At 35.0% G+C, this 19,938-nt stretch overlaps 1 protein-coding gene across 2 annotated transcripts in view; it reads right to left on the bottom strand.

Annotated features, from left to right (window-relative positions):
- LOC150094421 (pleckstrin homology domain-containing family J member 1-like) overlaps positions 1–19,938 on the bottom strand; it is a 137,841-nt gene that overhangs the window by 27,860 nt on the left and 90,043 nt on the right. For both annotated transcript variants that reach the window (XM_090412248.1, XM_090412249.1), the window contains exon 6: positions 3,674–3,767. In XM_090412248.1, the coding sequence (XP_090268374.1) occupies positions 3,674–3,767 (94 nt within the window). The remainder of the gene's footprint in view (positions 1–3,673; positions 3,768–19,938) is intronic.

Genomic DNA, 19,938 nt, shown 5'->3' with positions numbered 1-19,938 from the left:
CTTACATTCAAACACACTGACATAATGGTCAGTTTTGATGTCTCCTCCTTATTTACAAATGTCCCACTCAAAGAATCCTTAGAGCTAATCCAAGTTAAATTTCCTCCCGATATTACAGCCCTATTTCAGTTCATAATGAACTCAGGCTATTTTGTTTGGTAAGGAAAACTCTACAAACAAATAGAGGAGACAGCCATGGGTTCTCCACTCTCCCCACCCTTGGCCAACTTTTATGTGGAGACTTTTGAAGAGAAAGCCTTAAACTCTGCCCCACAAAAACCAACCATTTGGCTTTGCTATGTTGATGATGTGTTTGCTATTTGGCCACGTGGCTCCGATGCACTCCTCTCCTTCCTAACAAACTTAAACAACCAACACCCCAGAATCAAATTCACCCTGGAAGAGGGAAAAAACAACTGCCTTCCTTTCTTAGACACACTAGTCACCCGCCAGCCTGATGGAATCTTGGTTTTCTCAGTCTATAGAAAAACCACCCATACAGGCAGATACATTCACCAACAATCCTACCACCCCTCCTCGCAACAATATGGAGTCATTAAGACACTACACAACAGGGCTAAACTTATCTGTTCAAATGACAATGCCCTAACCACAGAACTAAACCACATTCTCAACACTTTCTCAGCTAATGGCTACTCCCCCAAAAAATCCAAAAAATATTGAAACCAGTAAACCACAACCCCCTCTCCCCCTCACAACAAGGATTACTCTAAATCCATCACCATACCCTATATCCGAGGCACCTCGGAAAAAATCGCAAAAATCCTAAAAAAACATGACTTAACTTCTTGTTACAGAGACCATATAAAAAATTGGCATCCCTTATCCACTCTACTAAAGACCACCCTAGACCTACCTGGTGTATACCAGGTCCCTTGCAGCTGTAAGCTGTCCCTACTTTGGTGAAACAGGCAGGACAGCCAATATCAGAATCTCAGAACACAAGGACTACATCCGGTTTCACCAATACAGCCACTCTGGTCTTGCTGACCAAGCACTGGATACCTGCTATAGAATACAGTGGAAGAAAGCCACGATAATACACGTAGTAAATACAAATATGAAAGACTTTTCATGGAATCAGCTTCAGCCCTAAGAAACAATCCAAACCTCAACGAATTTGGCTGCATGAGACTGCCTCAAATTTGGGAACCTACATTAGAAGACCTCAGTCCAATCGCCCAAGAATACCAACATTGCCCGCTAGGGGACACCATTAGGACTTCAGGAGAAACAATAGCTTCCTGCTTCTTCCTCACTTACTGTTTGTTGTGCCTGCGTGCAAGCGTCTTGTTCTTAAGTTTCTTGAAAATGGCAACGTGACATTGCCGAAATATTGAAATATATTAAAATTTATTTTAATGTATATCCTAGCTGACATTGTAATTTCCTTAAATCATGTAGTAAAAAAAAATAATAATATTTGTATAGTTCAGACTACAATTCATCTGTTAAAACTGCAAATCTTTATTCTTTTTAAATCTTTCTTACATACTCTTCATATATCCATTTACTATCCAAATTCAGTTACCAAATCAATTTCTAGTAATCACTTATTCTATCCACTTTCATTCTTTTGAAACAGTTTAGCTCATAATACTGTTCCAAAAGAATGCAGCCTCCAACTGCTCAAGAAACAATGTCAACAGATTCCAAACCCCCCCCCCCCCAACCAGATACTAGCACATGACACTACTGTGTAGTGGCAGGTAATTTTGCAGTTTTTCTGTGTAGGTTGACATAAAAGAAAAAAAAAAAAAATTTTTAATTTCACCTTTAAACATTGCATGAATTGTATTCAAAGACATCTGGTATATTCAAAGCAATATACCAGATGTACTTCCAGAAGAAATAGAACATGCCCTTAAGAAAATTAGTCACGGAAAAGCCTCAGGACTTGATCATGTTAAGGCTGAACAAATCCAACAAGGTGGACCAATTATTTTCAAAGCCTTGGCCAGATTTACGTGGTACTTTAAAGAAAGAAAGATTCCAGAGGAATGGAAAACCTCAATATTCAAAAAAGGGAACAAGGAAGACAAAAAAACTACCATCCAATCTGTCTACTCTCTCACATATATAAGATCATGAACAGAGTAATACTGAACAGAATCCAAAACACTCTAGAAGACAACTCCAGCAGAGAGCAGGCAGGATTCAGAAGAGGCTTCTCCAGAATAGATCATATCCAGGTCATTTCACAACTAACAGAAAAATGCAGAGAATACTGAATCCCTCTATGTTTCCTCTTTACTGATTTTAAAAAAGCATTTGATACCATAGAACACAATGCAGTCATCAGTGCCTTACTGGAAATAAATGTGGATCTTACTTATATCCACATGATAAAAGAAATTAACAAAAATCAGACCACACAAATAACCCTATTTGATCAACCTATAAATATAGATATAAAGAGAAGGGTCTGCCAAGGCGATGTGATCTCCCCAAATCTATTTACCAGCACTTTAGAATACATTCTGAAAAAAATAGACCTAAACGGAGGAATAAGCATAGAAGGTGAAAAGCTACAAATTCTTATGTTTGCTGATGATCTAGTACTGATATCCCACAACCCAAAAGACCTAGAAGAAATGGGTGAAAAAGTATACACAAACAGCAGTAAGATAGGCTTAGAAATGAATCTAGAATAAACAAAATGGATCAAAAACATCTACACAAGTGACAGTCACCTATGTATTGATAACATCCCTATAGAACAAGTTGACTCATACAAGTACTTGGGACAAACAATAAAAATGAATAACGATTTATCTGAAGAACTAGCAAAAAGAAAGAAAGCTGCATGGTTATCATTCAACAGACTAAAAGAAACACTTGCTGATCCAAATCTTGACATCTCTCCGAAGGCAAAACTATTTAATAGTGATATTCTACCATCACACACATATAGATCAGAAACATGGAACACGACAAGAAAAGAAGAGACTCTCAGAATAACTCAGCGTGCAATAGAACGCAGGATTTGTAACATCAGCAGAATGGAACATGTTAGAAACACGGAACTAAGAAAGAGATCAGGCATAAAAGATGTGGTAACTGCAATATATGAAAGCAAGATGAGATGGGCAGGTCACATAGCCAGACTCAGGGATAACAGATGGACATATAGAATACTCAACTGGCAACCAGGAAGACCACCTACAAGATGGGAAGATCCACTAGTGAAATCTATGGGTATAACATGGAAGAGAGAGGCTCAAGATCAAGATCATTGGAGGCATCTTTGTGACCTGCACTCATGGAGAAATCCTGAGTGAAACATGGGTCCATCATATTCAAAGACAGCACACAAAGACCACACAACAAAAAATGCTATATATTCTATTTGTATAATGCATGGCCTTAGTATTGTTTTAAATTTGTTAAAAAGGCAAGGCAACGGACAGAGTACAGCTGGGCAGAACGAAAGATACAGAATTCGTCAACCCCCACCCCCAGTATTTTCTTAATGTTTCTTTATTTCTTTTATATTATTTTCAATATTTTCTTAACTATGATTTAAATGAAAAAGAAGTTGTGATAAGTAAATTAAAATTATGTCAATACTGCTTTACAGAGATAAACAAGCTGCAGTACTGTTGGTATACCACTGAAATGATTAAAAGTAAAATGATATCAAATGTATTACCTGAATACAGCTTAAATTGTTTTTTGTCATTCGCTTGGGTGAGAGCATTCTCAGATTTAACGTGCCACCTTTCAGGAAGTGCTTCCAAAGGGTCCTAAAAATATTATTATAGATCATAAAAATAGCAGAATTCAGATAACTCAATATCTTAAAACAGTCATCAAAATCATAATAATTTATTCGTAATTTAAATACCTATTATTATTATTACGTAACAACTTCAGAGAGTCCAAAGACTCATCGAGAGAGGGCGCCTACTCTACAACTCTGTCTCCACCACTCAATCCACCAACTACCACTAGTATTTTCACAGACAATCACAAAGATCTTTGCCCACAGCAGGATTCAAACCTGAAGCCTTTTGGCTGGAGAGCAGATATGCTAACCACTCAGCCAACCAGGCCAACAATTATATTGCTTTAAAATTAAACATGTAAATTTTAGAAAGATCTTAAAACACAAATTTCTTATTGAAGTTCAACGTGGAAAGAGCCTAAACAGTAAAGTGAGGGCACCAGAGTTGGAGTGAGGATGCAGGGAACAAGGCACTCACCTCAGACTAAACAAAGGGAGCCAAAAGATAAAAAAGATTTCCTTTCAATTAATTTAATAATTCATGAAAAACCGATGGATATTTTTTGAAAGAGCGTGATATTTTATTATCAGTTTATGCACTTACTAATATGGATTTAGCTGAGTTGCAGAAAGCAGCTGGAAATTTAGCCTTGAAATATACCAATTATTTGAATGAGTCAGATATTCGAACAAATTAAGTTTCAAACAGTGCCAGTTTTGCCAAATGTTAACTCAACCACCACATCCATGGTGAAGCTGATTTATGGATTTTTCTCTCCATGTCAGTTACTCTTACTACATGCAAGGGAATTTTTATAAACTGAAATCCCTAAAAATCTGTCTCAGATAAACAATAAACCAGAAATGATTATATATAACAATATCATATCCTGAATATTTCAAAAAGAGAATAAATAAATAATAATAAAAAAAGAGTGAAGCATGTAACAATAAACAGTTTTACATTAATGAAAGCCATAAAAATTAGTTTGTATAAATCACATTTTTACTGCTACAAGAGTGCTAATTAACGATGGTTAATCATGTATCTAATAAATATGTGTTTAATAGTATACCTGCGACTAATATGTGAATTTAAATATTACCTCCTTATAACTTAAGGACGATTTCAATGTCAAAATTGAAAAAAGTCAAATGGGGCAAAACCTTTAACCACTTTCTTGGTTGTCAAAATCACGCAATCTACATATGTAACTTAATCATCTAATATATGTAATATTAACCACATATTCTGAAAAATGGATTAATTAAACAAGAATTAATCCATATTGCGAAAATATGATCAACAGTTTTCTCAACCATTACAATGAACTCATATATTACTTTGTATGAACATTTTGTTAAATAAAGCACTGTACTGCCTTTTCAATTAGACTCTGATAAAGTGGCTAGTTACTGTTACCCATATTAAAATTTCCACAGCTCTTTCATTCGCTAATGTCCAAGTTTTCTGGAGGGGAAAAACTACATGAACAAGAATATAAATAAATAATTTAATGTTCAAATATTTATAAGCTGATGTTTTGTCAAGTTTATAATATCACATCACATGCCTCAAGCTGGAGGAGAGAATTGTGTTCCTCATGGTGATTTTCTATAATTGTTGATAATGGGAAGATAAGGCTGTATATTAGAAAATCAAACTATCAATTCTGTTGCAACAGAACCGATGATATGATTTTAATTACCATGTCAGTGATTACTTTATGGATACAATGCACTAGTCTAAGTGCAGACTAGTGCATTGTATTTTAAAGAAAGTTAAAACCAATTTCGAGAACAAAATTAAAGAAAAAATAGAAGATGAAAATATAGATATAGAACTAGATACAGAAAGAAGCTGGATACACATTAAACAACAGATTCTGAATATTGCAGAAGAAAATCTGGGATATGAAATTGAGCAAAAAAAAAAGATTGGTTTGATGAAGAATGTGCTCAAGCAGCAATAAAAAGAAATAAAGCATACAAAGAATTTACTACGAGACCAAATGGGATTAAAGAAGGAAAATATAAAGAACCAAGACAAGAGGCAGATCAAATTTGTCAAAGGAAGAAAAGACAAGCCCTTAATATAATGATATGCACAACACAACAAGAATGATCTTAAAGCGCATTATTTGTTGTTCTTGAATGCAATTATCCAACTGCATTCAAGAACAACAAATCCCCAGGAATATAGATACAAATCCTGCAGTGTTACTGAAAGCAGGAGGAAGGAAACTAGAAGACAAAATATATTAATTTATTTTAACCATATGAAAGAAACAGCAAATGCCAAATGAATGGAGAAAGAATCTGATTTGCCTGATACATAAAAAGAAGAAGAATGACAAAACAAGTATGTGTAAATTATAGAGGTATTTTTTCTGTAATGTACAACATATAAAGTATTTACTTCTATTTGAAGAACAGATTAACCTATTTATGGAGAAGATAACTGGTGTCTACCAAAGAAGTTTCAGAGAAGAAAAATCCACAATTAATTAAATAAATCTAAAAAATTATTAGAGAAATTTTGGAAATTTGATATAACTATTCATCAGATTTTTGTTGATTTCCAATGAAAATATGGCAGCATTAATAAAGGAAAATCATATGAGATTATGATACAGTTTTGAATACCAGATAAAGTATGACTTACAAGGTTAATAATGGAAAATTCAAAAGCATGTGTTCAAATACAAAATGATTTAACAGATCCCTTTCCAATGACTCAAGGACATAAACAAAGTGATAGACTAGCTTCAATACTTTTTTAACTTAGCTTTTAAATACATTATTCAATTGATACCAGCAAATACTAAACACACTCTAATAAACAAATCAGTGATATATGCAGATGATATTGACATCATGTCAAGGAATGAAACAGAAAGCAGAACAAACATATTTACACTCGAAAAATTAGCATAAGAGATATGGTTAAAAATTAATCAATAAAAAATCCAAAATAATGATACCAGGCAAAATCAGTTAAGTGATGCAAGTCTGAAAATTGGGAACCTTAAAATAGAAAAAACAGAATGACTTAAATATTTAGGGGAAATGATAACTAGCCAACAAAGCAAACCAGTGGAAATACAGAATCAAATAAAGAGAGGTAATAGGTTTTTTATTCTCACCCATGTTTACTCAGTTCAAAGGACATTTTGAAGACTAAAGTAAAAATAAAGTAAGAATCATCAGAGATGCCATCGAAGGAAAAATAGACGAAAAAATACCCAGAGGAAGAGTAAGGAAAACAATGCTAGATGACATGCTGAATGAAGACTATGACAATGGCCCCAATGAAGAAAAGGGTTGAAAAGGAAGGCGGTAAGACGAAGGAGATGATTACGGTAGAAGTTAAGAAGGTAATCATCAGAAAGCACGAACAAGGTAAGCAAGTGGCCGCCATTGCAAGATTTTATAAGAAGTCTACGTCAACGATTTGCACAGTATTAAAGAAAGAAAGAAGAATTAAGGGGGCCAGATGTGGCAAAAGGGGTCATGAGAGTATCAAAGCAATGGCCACGTATTCTGGAAGATGTAGAAAAGTTGCTTTTGGTGTGGATAAACGAGAAGCAACTAGCAGGTGATACTGTGACCAAGAACTTGATCTGTGAGAAGGCAAAGGCCTTGTACGCCGACCTCGTAAGTAAACTGCCAGGTACGTCTACAGAAAACGAAGAAGGCTTCAAGGCAAGCAGGGGATGATTTGATAACTTTAAGAGGAGAAGTGACATCCATAGTGATGTGAGGCACGGAGAGGCTGCGAGTTCAGATGCAAAGGCAGCTGTGGTGTTCATTGCAGAGTTTCAGAAGCTCATGGTTTTCGAGTGTTACCTGCCGCAGCAAGTTTTAATTGCGGTGAGACGGGGCTTTTTTGGAAAAAAAAAAGATGCCAAAGAGGACGTACATTACAGCAGAAGAGAATGCAATGCTCGGTCACAAGCCCATGAAAGACCGTCTCACCCTCTTGCTGTGTGCTAATGCAAGCGGTGATTTCAAAGTCAAGCCCCTGCTCATGTATCATTCTGAAATGCAAGGTGCAGAAGAGCCAGTTAAACGTTATGTGGAGGTCCAACAGCAAGGCTTGGGTCACTCGTACCTTGTTCGTTGAGTGGATTAACGAGGTCTTCGTTCCTGCAGTGAAGAAATACCTTTTAGAAAAAAAATTGCCACTCAAAGACTTGCTGGTTATGGATAATGCTCCTGCTCATCCTCCAGGCCTTGAGGACGACTTACTGGAAGAATTCAAGTTCATTAAGGTCAAGTTTCTTCCTCCCAACACTACTCCATTACTCCAGCCCATGGATCAGCAGGCCATTTTAAACTTTAAAAAGCTTTACACCAAGGCACTATTTCAGCGATGCTTTGAGGTGACCGAAGGAACTAACCTTACCCTCCGAGAGTTTTGGAAAAATCATTTCCAATCGTAAACTGCATCAAGATTATCGATAAAGCCTGGGATGGGGTCACCAAGAGAACCCTTAATTCTGCTTGGAGAAAACTGTGGTCTGATTGCATCGAGGGGTTTGCTCATGAACAGGAGCTGCCAGTTGTCGATGAAATTATGTCCTTGGGGAAGACCATCAGAGACTGGAGGTGAATGAGGACGACATTCAAGAGCTGGCGGAGGAACATGGTCAGGAGTTTACCACCAACGAACTGATGGATGTGCATTGCGAGCAACAGCAAGAGGTTATGGAGGAGATCTGGTATGAGGAGGAGGAGAAAAAGATGGAGACATCCCTCTCTTCAAATGAGATTAGGGAGGCGTATAAAATGTGGCAAACAGTGCAAAATTTTGTACAAAAGCACCACCCGAGTAAGGCTATGGCAGTGGGAGTGACGAATCTGTTTAACAACAATGCAATGTCATATTTCCGTGATATCCTCAAAAAGAGGCAAAAGCAAGTGTCATTGGATAGGTTCCTTGTTAAAGTCGCACAAAAAGAAAAAGAGTCAACAGATAGCAGTGATTCCGTTAGTGACAATGAAAGTCGTCCTACCTAATACAATTAATTGTATTTACTGTAATATGTGACTGTAATGTAATTAATAAATTCAATTACTTTATGTATTTTGTATTACAGTAATCATTTTTATATGAATATTTTTGAGTTGTGGAACGAATCATCTGAGTTTCTATTATTTCTTATGGGGAAATTCACTTTGATATACGAGTGCTTTGGATTACAAGCAAGTTTCCGGAACGAATTATGCTCGCAAACCAAGGTACCACTGTACTTACGGTATTGTTGTTGGTTAACTATTGATCCTATTTCATATTTTTAATTTGTGGGATATCTGTATTAAAATTCAGATATTCCACAAATTAAAAATATAAAAATGAATCAAAAGTTAGAATTAAGTAATAAGGCATTTTATAAAAGTAGTTAACATGAAACAGCCAGAATTTATAACAGCTCTTCATTTTACAATCTTTTATGGACTGAGGTAAGTTCATCTAAACACTTTCACAACATTTCAAAATGTTTGTGCTGTTTGTATGTAGACAAACACTGTTTACAAAAATGTTGCCGATTACAAGGAAATGAAAATTACTGCTGTAATTCACATTGTGAAAGTGATTAAGTGAACTTACCCTAGTATATAAAAGATTGTAAAATGAAGAGCTGTTATGAATTCTGGCTGTTTCATTTCGAAATTATAATGAAATAAACTTTCCTGTACTATGAAAAGATTGTTGCTTCAAGTACAGTGCTGAAACAGTAACAGCAGCATGCAATACAGTACTGGAGCAGAAGTTATTCTAATGTATTTCCAGGCATGCACAGAAGTGAAAAGAATGTTATCAAATATTGCTAAGCATTCAACTGTTTAGGGAATAGTAAAGGAACACAGTAGAAGAAAAATTGTGTTATTGTGTCTTCAATATGTGAAGACTGAGCAGAAATTTCATGGAATTAGCAATGGAAGACTGAAAAAGGATACCCTTGATTTTTATTTTATTTTTTCTATTACAATTCCCTTTATACAAAGGGAATTGTAATAGAAAAGAAACATTGCTTAATTGAAATAACTATATAAATAATTATTTACATAATATTTATTTTAAATGAAATCCATAAGAGATGCATTATCTCTTACACATTTAATTTCAGGAAATAATAAAAAAAAATTCTATAACAACAAACAAAACAAATTTCTTTGCAGATCCTTTCCAGGATTTTATAACTTTGCCCTTCCAATACAATCACTTCCCAAATAAGTGTCATCTCACTCTGATTCAAAGTTACCATTCTTTCCAAATAAAGAATGGTTACTGAAGCTTTACACTGAAGCTACTATCTACCTCAGTAGCTGCAGTGTAAACAATTTTCAGAAAAATTAGTCTGCTCCAGAAACTTATCCACGAAGAGAAAATACTTGGAGTAAACTGCTGGCTTTACAGTTCTCTAAATGAATCTTCATTATATGAATTCTATTCCTTTCTTTGTCTGAATAATAGTTTTCTACTTTCTGTAATACACCACTATCATGAAGAACAACACAGTTTAGAAGAAAAACATAACTTTCTGCTTAAAATAAAATATTCTGTCTTCAGTTACATCTGCTGAAAGGAAAAAATGCAGGGTTAAATAAATAAATACTAGATCAAAACTAGTACTGAAATTTGCTCTTCCCAAACTTGAAGTATTGATTTTATCTTACAATGGTCATAAACCACTTGAAAGAATAAATACTTCAGATAAATCTATAAGTCTCCAAATACATTCCTATAACTCTTTCTCCTCCCTAAACGGAATCCATATTCCTCTCAATCTCTAATTTTAACATGAACAGCTGTTCTTTAGCTGTGCTGATGCCTCAAATACTGCACATGCACAATATTTTACAAAACAAATTACAGTAATACCCCAATTAATGCTCAGGATGCGTTCCTAGAAAACAAAGCACTAAACAAAATGGATTAAATGGGGTCATTTTAACACATGTTAAATAGGGATGGGGAATATGCGACCAAGAATAAACAAGTTTTACTTTAATTTTAAGTTATTTTTATATTAACTTGCAAAATTTACATAACACATAAACATACATACACAGAAATATAAAGTTTACTTTTGTGCTGTCAAAGGTTCTGGCTTTTCTGAAATTCTTGATGAAGTCATCTAGTGTAATTCGTTTTCTTTTTCTCTCATTAAGCAATTGTCGGAGGTTTCATTTTAAATCTATCAAACCAACCTCTGCTAGCTGCAAACTTTTCGTTCATATCCTCTCTTTGTTTTTGAATATGATTAAAAATACCTGGCCTTTTCCATGATTATTGCCTGACTTAATGGTATGTTACATTTGGTTTCATCATCAATCCAAATAGAAATATGTTTCTCCATTTCCTCTAAAACATTGCTTCTGGATCGGGTTAACTTTGTTGGAGAAAATATTGTGGTTGTTGAACACTTAATTTTGTCCTTGTTTTTTAGAATCGTTCATATAATAGTAGTAGATAAATTTAAAGCGGCTCCAATGTCAACTTGATGTTCACCTTTTTCTAATCACCTTATCAACGTCGAGCAAAATGCTTTTCATATCAATTTTGTTTTATCATCTTTACATTCACTCATTATGAATAATTTAGAAAATGATAGTAATGATTATTTTTAATGAACAAATAGAATTTTGTTGATTCCCTTGGTCAATAATATCGATGATTACAGCACATAAATAACGTTTTACACAGCACTCCAAATCATATTGATAGCGTGGATACTGTTTCACTGCCAATGAACAACTATAAAATGTGCAGGGAAAACATATGCATGGGACAAACAGATTTAGGATTTAAGGGAATTACAGGGTTACAATGAAATGTCACCTTTCACTGATTGGTCTGGGTTCGGTAATAATCGTATTATATACGAATCAAAGGAAATACAGTGATAAATTGAATCAGTGTAAAGTTAGCACTTTTTTATGCTTTAAGTAGAACCAAGTTATATAGAATCATGGAATATTTAGCACTTTTTTAGAGTTTGGAAAAAAAACGAATTATATAGCGAATCTGTGTTAATTGGGGTAGTTTTAAACGGGTCTTACTGTACATACTTTTTATATTCAATTTACAAACAAAGAGAAGTGAATTGAATTATAATGCTAAATTAAATTTCATAATAGAGTATTAAAAGAAACTACTACATTATAGTAAATGCATGAGTGGGAGAAGAAATGTACATTTATTTATCCCAATTTCTTTCCAATTTAAAGTTTGCTTAATAACTGAAATGCAGTGTACCTGATTATGGTGTATTCTGGTGTATCTGATCTGTGAGATTAATTATTAACCTGAAGAAAACAAAGTACATGATTATATCAAAAGAACTAGTAAATAAGAAACTAAATATAACTGTTAACCAAAAGAATATTGTTTCTTTCTTTTAAGGTTACACGGTGATCAGCATTCATAGTAAGGAATTTATGGAGACACAACACACATGTTAAAATAATTAATTTATTTAATATCAGGAAAGTAACATTCGATGTTTAGACTTCTGTATTGAGGTCATCATCAGGAAAATACATATGTATAAGAACCAAGATACATGCTACTGCACTATACAAAGGTAAAATGAATCTAACTGTTCATTAGTCTGTTACCTAGCCTGACCTCTTGTGGAAAAACTAAATTAATAATATTAAATTTTAAAAAAAAGGAGCAACCAATCACCCACAAGCAAAGTCAAGAACAACCAACCACAAACAGACCATGGCCAAGTTATCAACAAATCAAGCTACAACCTTAACCAAGGAGAACTTTCACTGCTGGAAAAAGGTTTGAACTATGCCATTGCACCAAGGTCAGTTAACAAATTAGATTTCATTTATCATATTGAAAGAGATCTAAGACCCTCCCCTCCAATTTAGCAGACAAAATACAAAAGGAAACATCATACATATTAAGCTCAAATAAAAAACTAAGTTGCAACTTAACCAAAGCAGAAAAATTGGCAGTCAAATCCTTAAAAAATAACAAAGACATCATAATCACGAAAGCAGATAAACATAATGCTACCGTTGTCCTCGATCCAAGAGCATACCTAGAAAAAATGAACCCTTTGTATCCAACCACAACACATACAAATGGTGAACTACAACCCCACAAAATGCATCAAAAAGAAAACAACAGAATTAATCAAATCCATGATCATGTGGCCAGAAGAAATAACCAAAAAACTAATAACGCATTACGTCTGCGCTCCCAGAATTTATGGCCTGCCGAAAATACACAAAACAAACACACCACTACGGCCGATAGTTGAAGGAATCGACAGCCCTAATTACCACTTAGCCAAGAAATTAGCAGTCACCCTCAAAGAGTTGGTAGGTCATTTCCCCCTCCTACATAAAAAATACACATTTTATAAACAAATTAAAAAAAAAATCACACTCAATGACCAAGATTTATTAGTCAGCTTTAACATAATCCTTTTTTCACTATGTCACTATCAATGATACTATTATTCTTCTACAGAACATTTTTCCACCAAAAATCACGGCCCTTTTGCTCACGTATTCCGCTCCAAGTATTTCATGTGGCAAAACAATTTTTACCTACAAAAAGAAGGTACGGCCATGAGTTCACCACTTCCCCCTCCCCCTCCCAATACCTAATTTTTAAATGGAAGACCTTCGAGCAACGAGCTCTAGATTCAGCCAGCTTAAAGCCCAAAATCTGGCTCAGATATGTCAATGATATTTTTGCCATTTGGCCCCATGGCTGCGAAACATTAAATACATTCCTTAGCCACCCAAACAAACAACACAGATGTATCAAATTCACCACTGAAATCGAAAACAACAACTCTCTTCCTTTTCTAGACACACTTGTTACACGTCTTCCCTCAGGCTGTCTCCCCTTCTTTCTCTACCACAAACCTACACACATAGGCCAATATATACACAAAAATTCATACCACCACCAACACAAAAACTAGGAGTCATAAGCACCCTCAAACACAGAGCATTAACAATTTGCTCAAGTGAAAATGAACAAGCTCAAAGAACAAGACCCTCCACAAAAATACCACTAAAAACAAAAAAGATTACAAGAATGCTATAGCCATACCCTATGTTAGAGGCATTTCAGAAAAAATAGACAGAATACCACATAAATACAACATCAAGACTACCTTCAAACCCAGGACAAAATTAAAAAATTTACTCAGTTCTTCCAAAGATCCTCTTCCATACCTGGCCCATCCAGGGGTTTACAAAATCCAATGTACATGTAACCTACCCTACATAGGGGAAACAGGATGCACGATCCTAATCAGAAAAGACGAACACAAACAACACATCAAATACCTCCATTATGGAAAACAGGCCTCCATGCACTCCAAACATACTATAGAATTGACTGGAAAGGCACCAAGTCCCTACATCGCACCAAAACCTGGTTTGAGAGAAAATTCAAAGAAGCCTTTGAAATGCTAAAACACATTCCTGAGCAAAAATGACGGATTAATCATTCCAAGAATGTGGAGGACCCATCTGCAACCCTTATAGCAACTGGAACAAACCCAGAAAAAAATCTCAATACGAGAGGACTTTAGAAATGTTTAGTGTAGTTCTGTTTTTAATTTATTTTTAAAAAATATTTTATGTTTATTTTTTATTTTAATTCAATTTTAATATTATTATAATTATGTGTTTTTATTTATTTAATTTTTGTATTCTATTTATATTTTTTTTTCAATTTAATATTATTAATTTAGTTTTTCCACGAGAGGTCAGGCTGGGTAAAAGATTAATGAACAATTAGATTAATTTTACCTTTGCATAGTGCAGTAGCATGTATCTTGGTTCTTATACATGTGTATTTTCCTGATGATGATCTCAATACAGAGGTTGAGTAATATTCAACGTATGTTACTTTCCTAATATTAAGTAAAGTAATTATTTTAGCACGTGTTGTGTCTCTACAAATTCCTAACTATGAATACGAAAGAAAATTGAACAGTCTTTTATATATTTGGGACAAATGTTTACAGATAGAGAAAATTCCCTTAAAGAAATAAAAAGAAGAATACAGATACCAAGAAAAGCCTTTATTGATATGAAAACTGTTCTAACATCCAGATATTAACACAGACACAAGAAAAAGATTAAGATAACACTATATCTCATCAAGCCTTCTCTACGACAGTGAAACTGGGACTCTGACCAAAGACCAAACGAGTAAAACACTTGACTGCAGATATGAGAGTCCTGAGAAAGATTAGGGGCATGAACTGATGGCATCAATGGCAATATCATATTAAAAATGAGGATATTAGGAAAGAACTTGGCATTGTCAGTATCCAGGAATCTCAGGTGATATGGTCACTTAAACAGAATAGGAGAGGAAAGATTAGCAAAACAAGTGTTCTCTGCCAAGAAATTAATATTGGATATTATTAATCAGGAAAAAGCTCTGAGAAGGCCAAGATATAGATGGATTGATACAGTATACAGTGCTTTAAAAGATAGAAATATAAGATTTAATAATGTTGGAATCTTAACAGATAACAGATTGATCTGGAGGAAAATTGTAGATAGGAAGTTAGTAATGATGTAAATTTTTCATGTAGTACTATCATATCCTGTATACCCCTTGAGGGTACATATCAGGAATCTGATGATGATGATGGGAAACTGGATGGAAAAAGAGGGAGAGGTAGACCCAGGAGAATGTGGTTTGAAGACATTAAGGACTGGACTAGCTTGAATTACCATAAATGTTCCAGAGCAGCAAAAGAAAGAAAAAAATTCTGTGAGATGGTTGGCAACCTCCTTCTAGGGGAGGACACTGGAAGAAGAAGGTATATCTGAATGAAAGTCATCAGTTACTAAATAGATCTGTACCTATGACAATTAAGAAAAACATGCTGAAATAATAATTTATTATTACTTTCTCAAGCATCACTGTTCAGTCAGAGACTCATGGGAGGCCCATACTAAAGATTATTTCTGCAATAACTATCATACTTTTCGTTGAACTCATTCACCAACTAAGCACTCACAACCATTTCTGGCAACCACACCACTGCCCATCAAGCCAAAAACTGTAGTAGCCTTGCTAACCACACTCTTACAAAATTTCAAGTGGTGATATCCCCTCCCTTATTCTAAAAAAAACCTTTAGTAACTTACACATTTCTATTATATCTACTCCTTCCTACCTTTTAATCTTTAATCTGTCTTCAAGACAACATTCCACAGATATGTCACAATCATAGTTCCTTGTCTCTGGATCCTCTCCACCATCTCCTCATCTCCAAGGAATCCAGGCAACCAGATTTGTGAACAGTAATCCAGATGTGGCCTTATTAAAGCTTCATAAAAAGGAATAATAACCTCCTTATATCTACTTGTATGTATTTAACAACATCCAAGTGATCTGGTGAGCTCATTCGTTGACTTAGCAATATGCCTTTTAAAGTTCAATCTTGTCTCAATTATGCCAATTCCCCAGCCTCATTAATTTCCCCTGTAGTCCAGTTCATCAATGTAATGTCTCAATTTTATGATTTAACTGGTTACAATATGCAGATTTAAATTTTGGTTTTCTTGAGCATCTGTATGCCTTTTATTCAATAGAGTTCTCTTGACCACAGAAATAAATCAATAATAATTATAATAAGTAAATAAATAGAATGAAATAAAATAAATAAATAAAAAGTAAAAAAAAACATGAAACTTAATCTCTCATAAAAAAAAATAATTGGAGACTGTTGATGCCATTTCAATACAGCAACAGTCTCCGAAAATTTTATTCTATTTTTGGTTTTTTCTGGTAATGCACCTTTACCTAAAATAAATCCCAGCAGCACAGCACTAACCATGAAAATATAAAATATCAAAAAAGAAGAGAGGAGAAATGCACATTATATGACCACCACCACACTTCATATTGCTGACTGTTAGGTTAGGTTTTGAATCTGAGAGTGATGCTTACCTAACTGGGAAAAAACTCAGGCAATTCTTCATTACATGACTGAGAACAGCTGTTGACTAGGTAATAAGTTGTTACAAAAATGGTGATAGAAACAAGGAGGGCATCACTAGAATATAATATATAAAAAGAAAAGAAAGAAGCCAATTTGAGATGAAATTAAGTACATAGTTATGAAAGCATTTAAATGTGAGAACAAATCTTCATAATAATGAGAGACTTTTTATAAGCAACAAATCTGAAAAGGAATTATTAATTTAGTCATTTATATCTGTGACTTAAAAAAAATCTCATGTTAGCTTTCTAAAAATAAAATTTATTTATTTTTAGACTAGGTAATAAGTTGATCAATCTGGATGTAAATGGAGTGAGAAGAACCAAAGAGAGAAAGTGAAGTTAAAAGGGGTGGGTCCGAAAGTAATGATTTTTGTATGTGTATGAGTGAGTGGTATAGAAATGTGATTCAAGCTATTCACTCACTGGGAATCTAGTTCTATTCCTTCATTCCTCTAATGGATGATGCGATTAGGTAGGGTGTGCGTGTGTTGCATGGTTATTAGTGTGCCTGAAGAAGCAGTTTTTCCTGAAGGAAAAGTGATTTTTTCATATTTTAGTTCATAATATTAGGTTAACTTATTGTAGTTTTTGTTTTAAATGGATTGTAACTGACTGAGTTATTTAGCTTGTAAGTAAGCCTTGCATTTTTTTGTTTAAATACAATATTGTCTGTATGGTGTCAATGTGTGGTATAACAATGGCGACAGAGACCACATTGTCAGGTGATTTGAATTTGCAGGATTTTGTGCAGTGCAGTGATGTATTCATCACAAAAATTAAAGGATATATGGAAAGAAACTGATATTAGAGAGAAAGTGTGTATTAAATGTTTCAAAAGTGAGTGCCCATTAGGTGACGAGAACAAAGCAAATGTTAGTAGAGTGGACGTTATCAATGGTGGGATGGAAAATGTCAGAATTAATATTAAACATGTGGCCATGGAAAAAGAGGACAATGGAAAAGACATAAATAAAGAAATAGCACGCTTAAATGTTATCCTTCACAGAACAAAACGTGAAACTGAAAAATTGCAGAAGCAGCAAGAGATTAGCAGGGCTGAGAACAGAAAGCAGGTGGTGTGAAGTAATAATAAAGATCAAACAAACAAACAAGAAAAACAAGAAGAAAATTATGTACAGAGACTCAATGATCAGGGGAGTACTTAATGAAAGTGGAACAAAATTGTGTTTCCCTGGTGCAAAAAAATTAAGAACTAACTGTCTTGATTGACACAAATGATTTGAGAGGTGAGAAGTATTCAATCAGGGAAGATGTAAAGGAGTTGTTAGAAGAAGCAAAACTGAAGAGCAAGAAGGTGAAGATTGCAAGTCTCCTGCCACGCAAGTTATGATAAAGGCAAACTAAGGAGGAAGGCATTGGTAGCAAATGAATATACATAGGTTGTGCAAAAGGAATGACATAAGATTTGTGGATCTGTAGTCTGTGTTTCATGGAAAAAAGGATTTGTATAATGCCAATGGACTGCATCTAAATGGTTTTCGTATTAGGTGTCTAAAGAAAGCTTTTTTCACTGAACATGCTGAAATGCACATTCAGGAAAACTTAAGGTGGAAGCAGGTGAGTTTGGGTGAAGGCACCAATGATGCGAGTGAGTGTGAGAATAACCAAGAGCAGAATCTAGTCTCTCAAGCAAAAATATTGAAAAGGGTAGTCAATTCAGAAAGTAAAGGTGGATTGGACCTAAAGGGATGCTGCAGTTTCTATATACTAATGCCAGAAGTATCAGGAATAAAAGGGAGGAGTTTTTGGCATTGGTTAGTGCATCTTCAACAAAAGTTATAGGCATTAGTGAGACTTGGCTAACACCAGACGATGTAGTTACAGGGATAGAACGTGAAGGGTTTAGTATTTTCAGGGAAGATAGAGAAGATAGGATTGGCGGGGGGGGGAGTACTGTTGAAGATAGCAGATGATTGAAACCATAAAGAATAGGAGATAAGAGGAGGACGGCTGTTCATTTGAAGCAGTCTGGTGTGAGATCAAGGACAGTAAGACAAAATATACAGCTGGTTGTTGCAATAGGCCTGGGAGTTCCCCAGATGATCTGGAAGACACGTATCAGCAAATTAGTACCTGTACAATGAGTACAGGTCGAGTGATGATTATGGCAGACTTGAACTATGGAAATATAGAACGGAAAGAAGAAATATTATGTGACAGGAAGGAAACGGAATTTATACACCTACTGAGAGATAATTACATGAGGTGGCATGTGAAGGAGGGGACTAGGCATGAGAGTAGTGAAACTGGTCATAGGATCAGAAGAGCTATCCATAACCAAGGTGGCCACACTGCCTACAATTGGCAAAAGAAACCATGCAGTCTTGATTTGGGAGATTGTAAAACATGAGGAATATTCTGTTGAGAAGGAATATATGTGGTACAAGACAGGTGATTATGACAAGCTTAGGAGGAAGCTTGAATCTGTGCCACCAAGGCATAAAACACTGCAAGGGAGTAGTGCATGAGATATAGTTAAGGATCATCAACAGGAAGCAGTATTCAATTGTACACCTAAGGAGGGTTAATCAGATAGGAGTTATACGGATGAGTAATATTAAGTATGAGCTGCAGAAGAAGAAAATGCTGTGAAAGGTATATAAGGAGAAAGATGACCAGCAAACTCGTGAATAGTATAACACTCAGGCAAGAAAGGTGATCAGCATGGCAAGGAAGGCAAAATCAGATTACAAGAAGCATCTAGCCGAGCAGGCCAAAGGAAATCCCAAAGAGTTATTCATTACGTGACAAGTGAGAAGAATGACTATGGAGGACTAACCTTAATGAGTGATGATGGTCACAAGGTGACTGAAGCAGATAAAAGAGTATATCATCCAAGTGAGCTTACTGTTTTAACATATGTGACAGACACTGATGTGGGAACAGAGGTGAATGAATTGGAGGTTCTTAGGATACTGCAGAATCTCAATGTAAATATGGCTGTGGGATTAGAAAGGATATCAGCTCAGGATTTGCGAGAATGTGCATGGGAACTGGCAATACCTCTGACTAGGCTTTTTAATTTAAGTCTCAGCTCTGGTAGAATTCCAAGGGAGTGGAAAGAGTGCAAAATGATTCCCTTGCATGAGGAAGGTTCTAAGACTGCAGTAACAAATTACAGACCAATCAGTATCTCAGGATTGATGGT

The sequence above is a fragment of the Typopeltis vanoorti genome, chromosome 22, assembly GCF_054136105.1.
Source record: "Typopeltis vanoorti isolate ZY-2024b chromosome 22, IOZ_Tvanoo_1.0, whole genome shotgun sequence".
NCBI classification, from domain to species: Eukaryota; Metazoa; Arthropoda; class Arachnida; order Uropygi; family Thelyphonidae; genus Typopeltis; species Typopeltis vanoorti.
The sequence above is the reverse complement of the archived record's forward strand: the minus strand, read 5'-3'. Positions and strand labels throughout refer to the sequence as shown.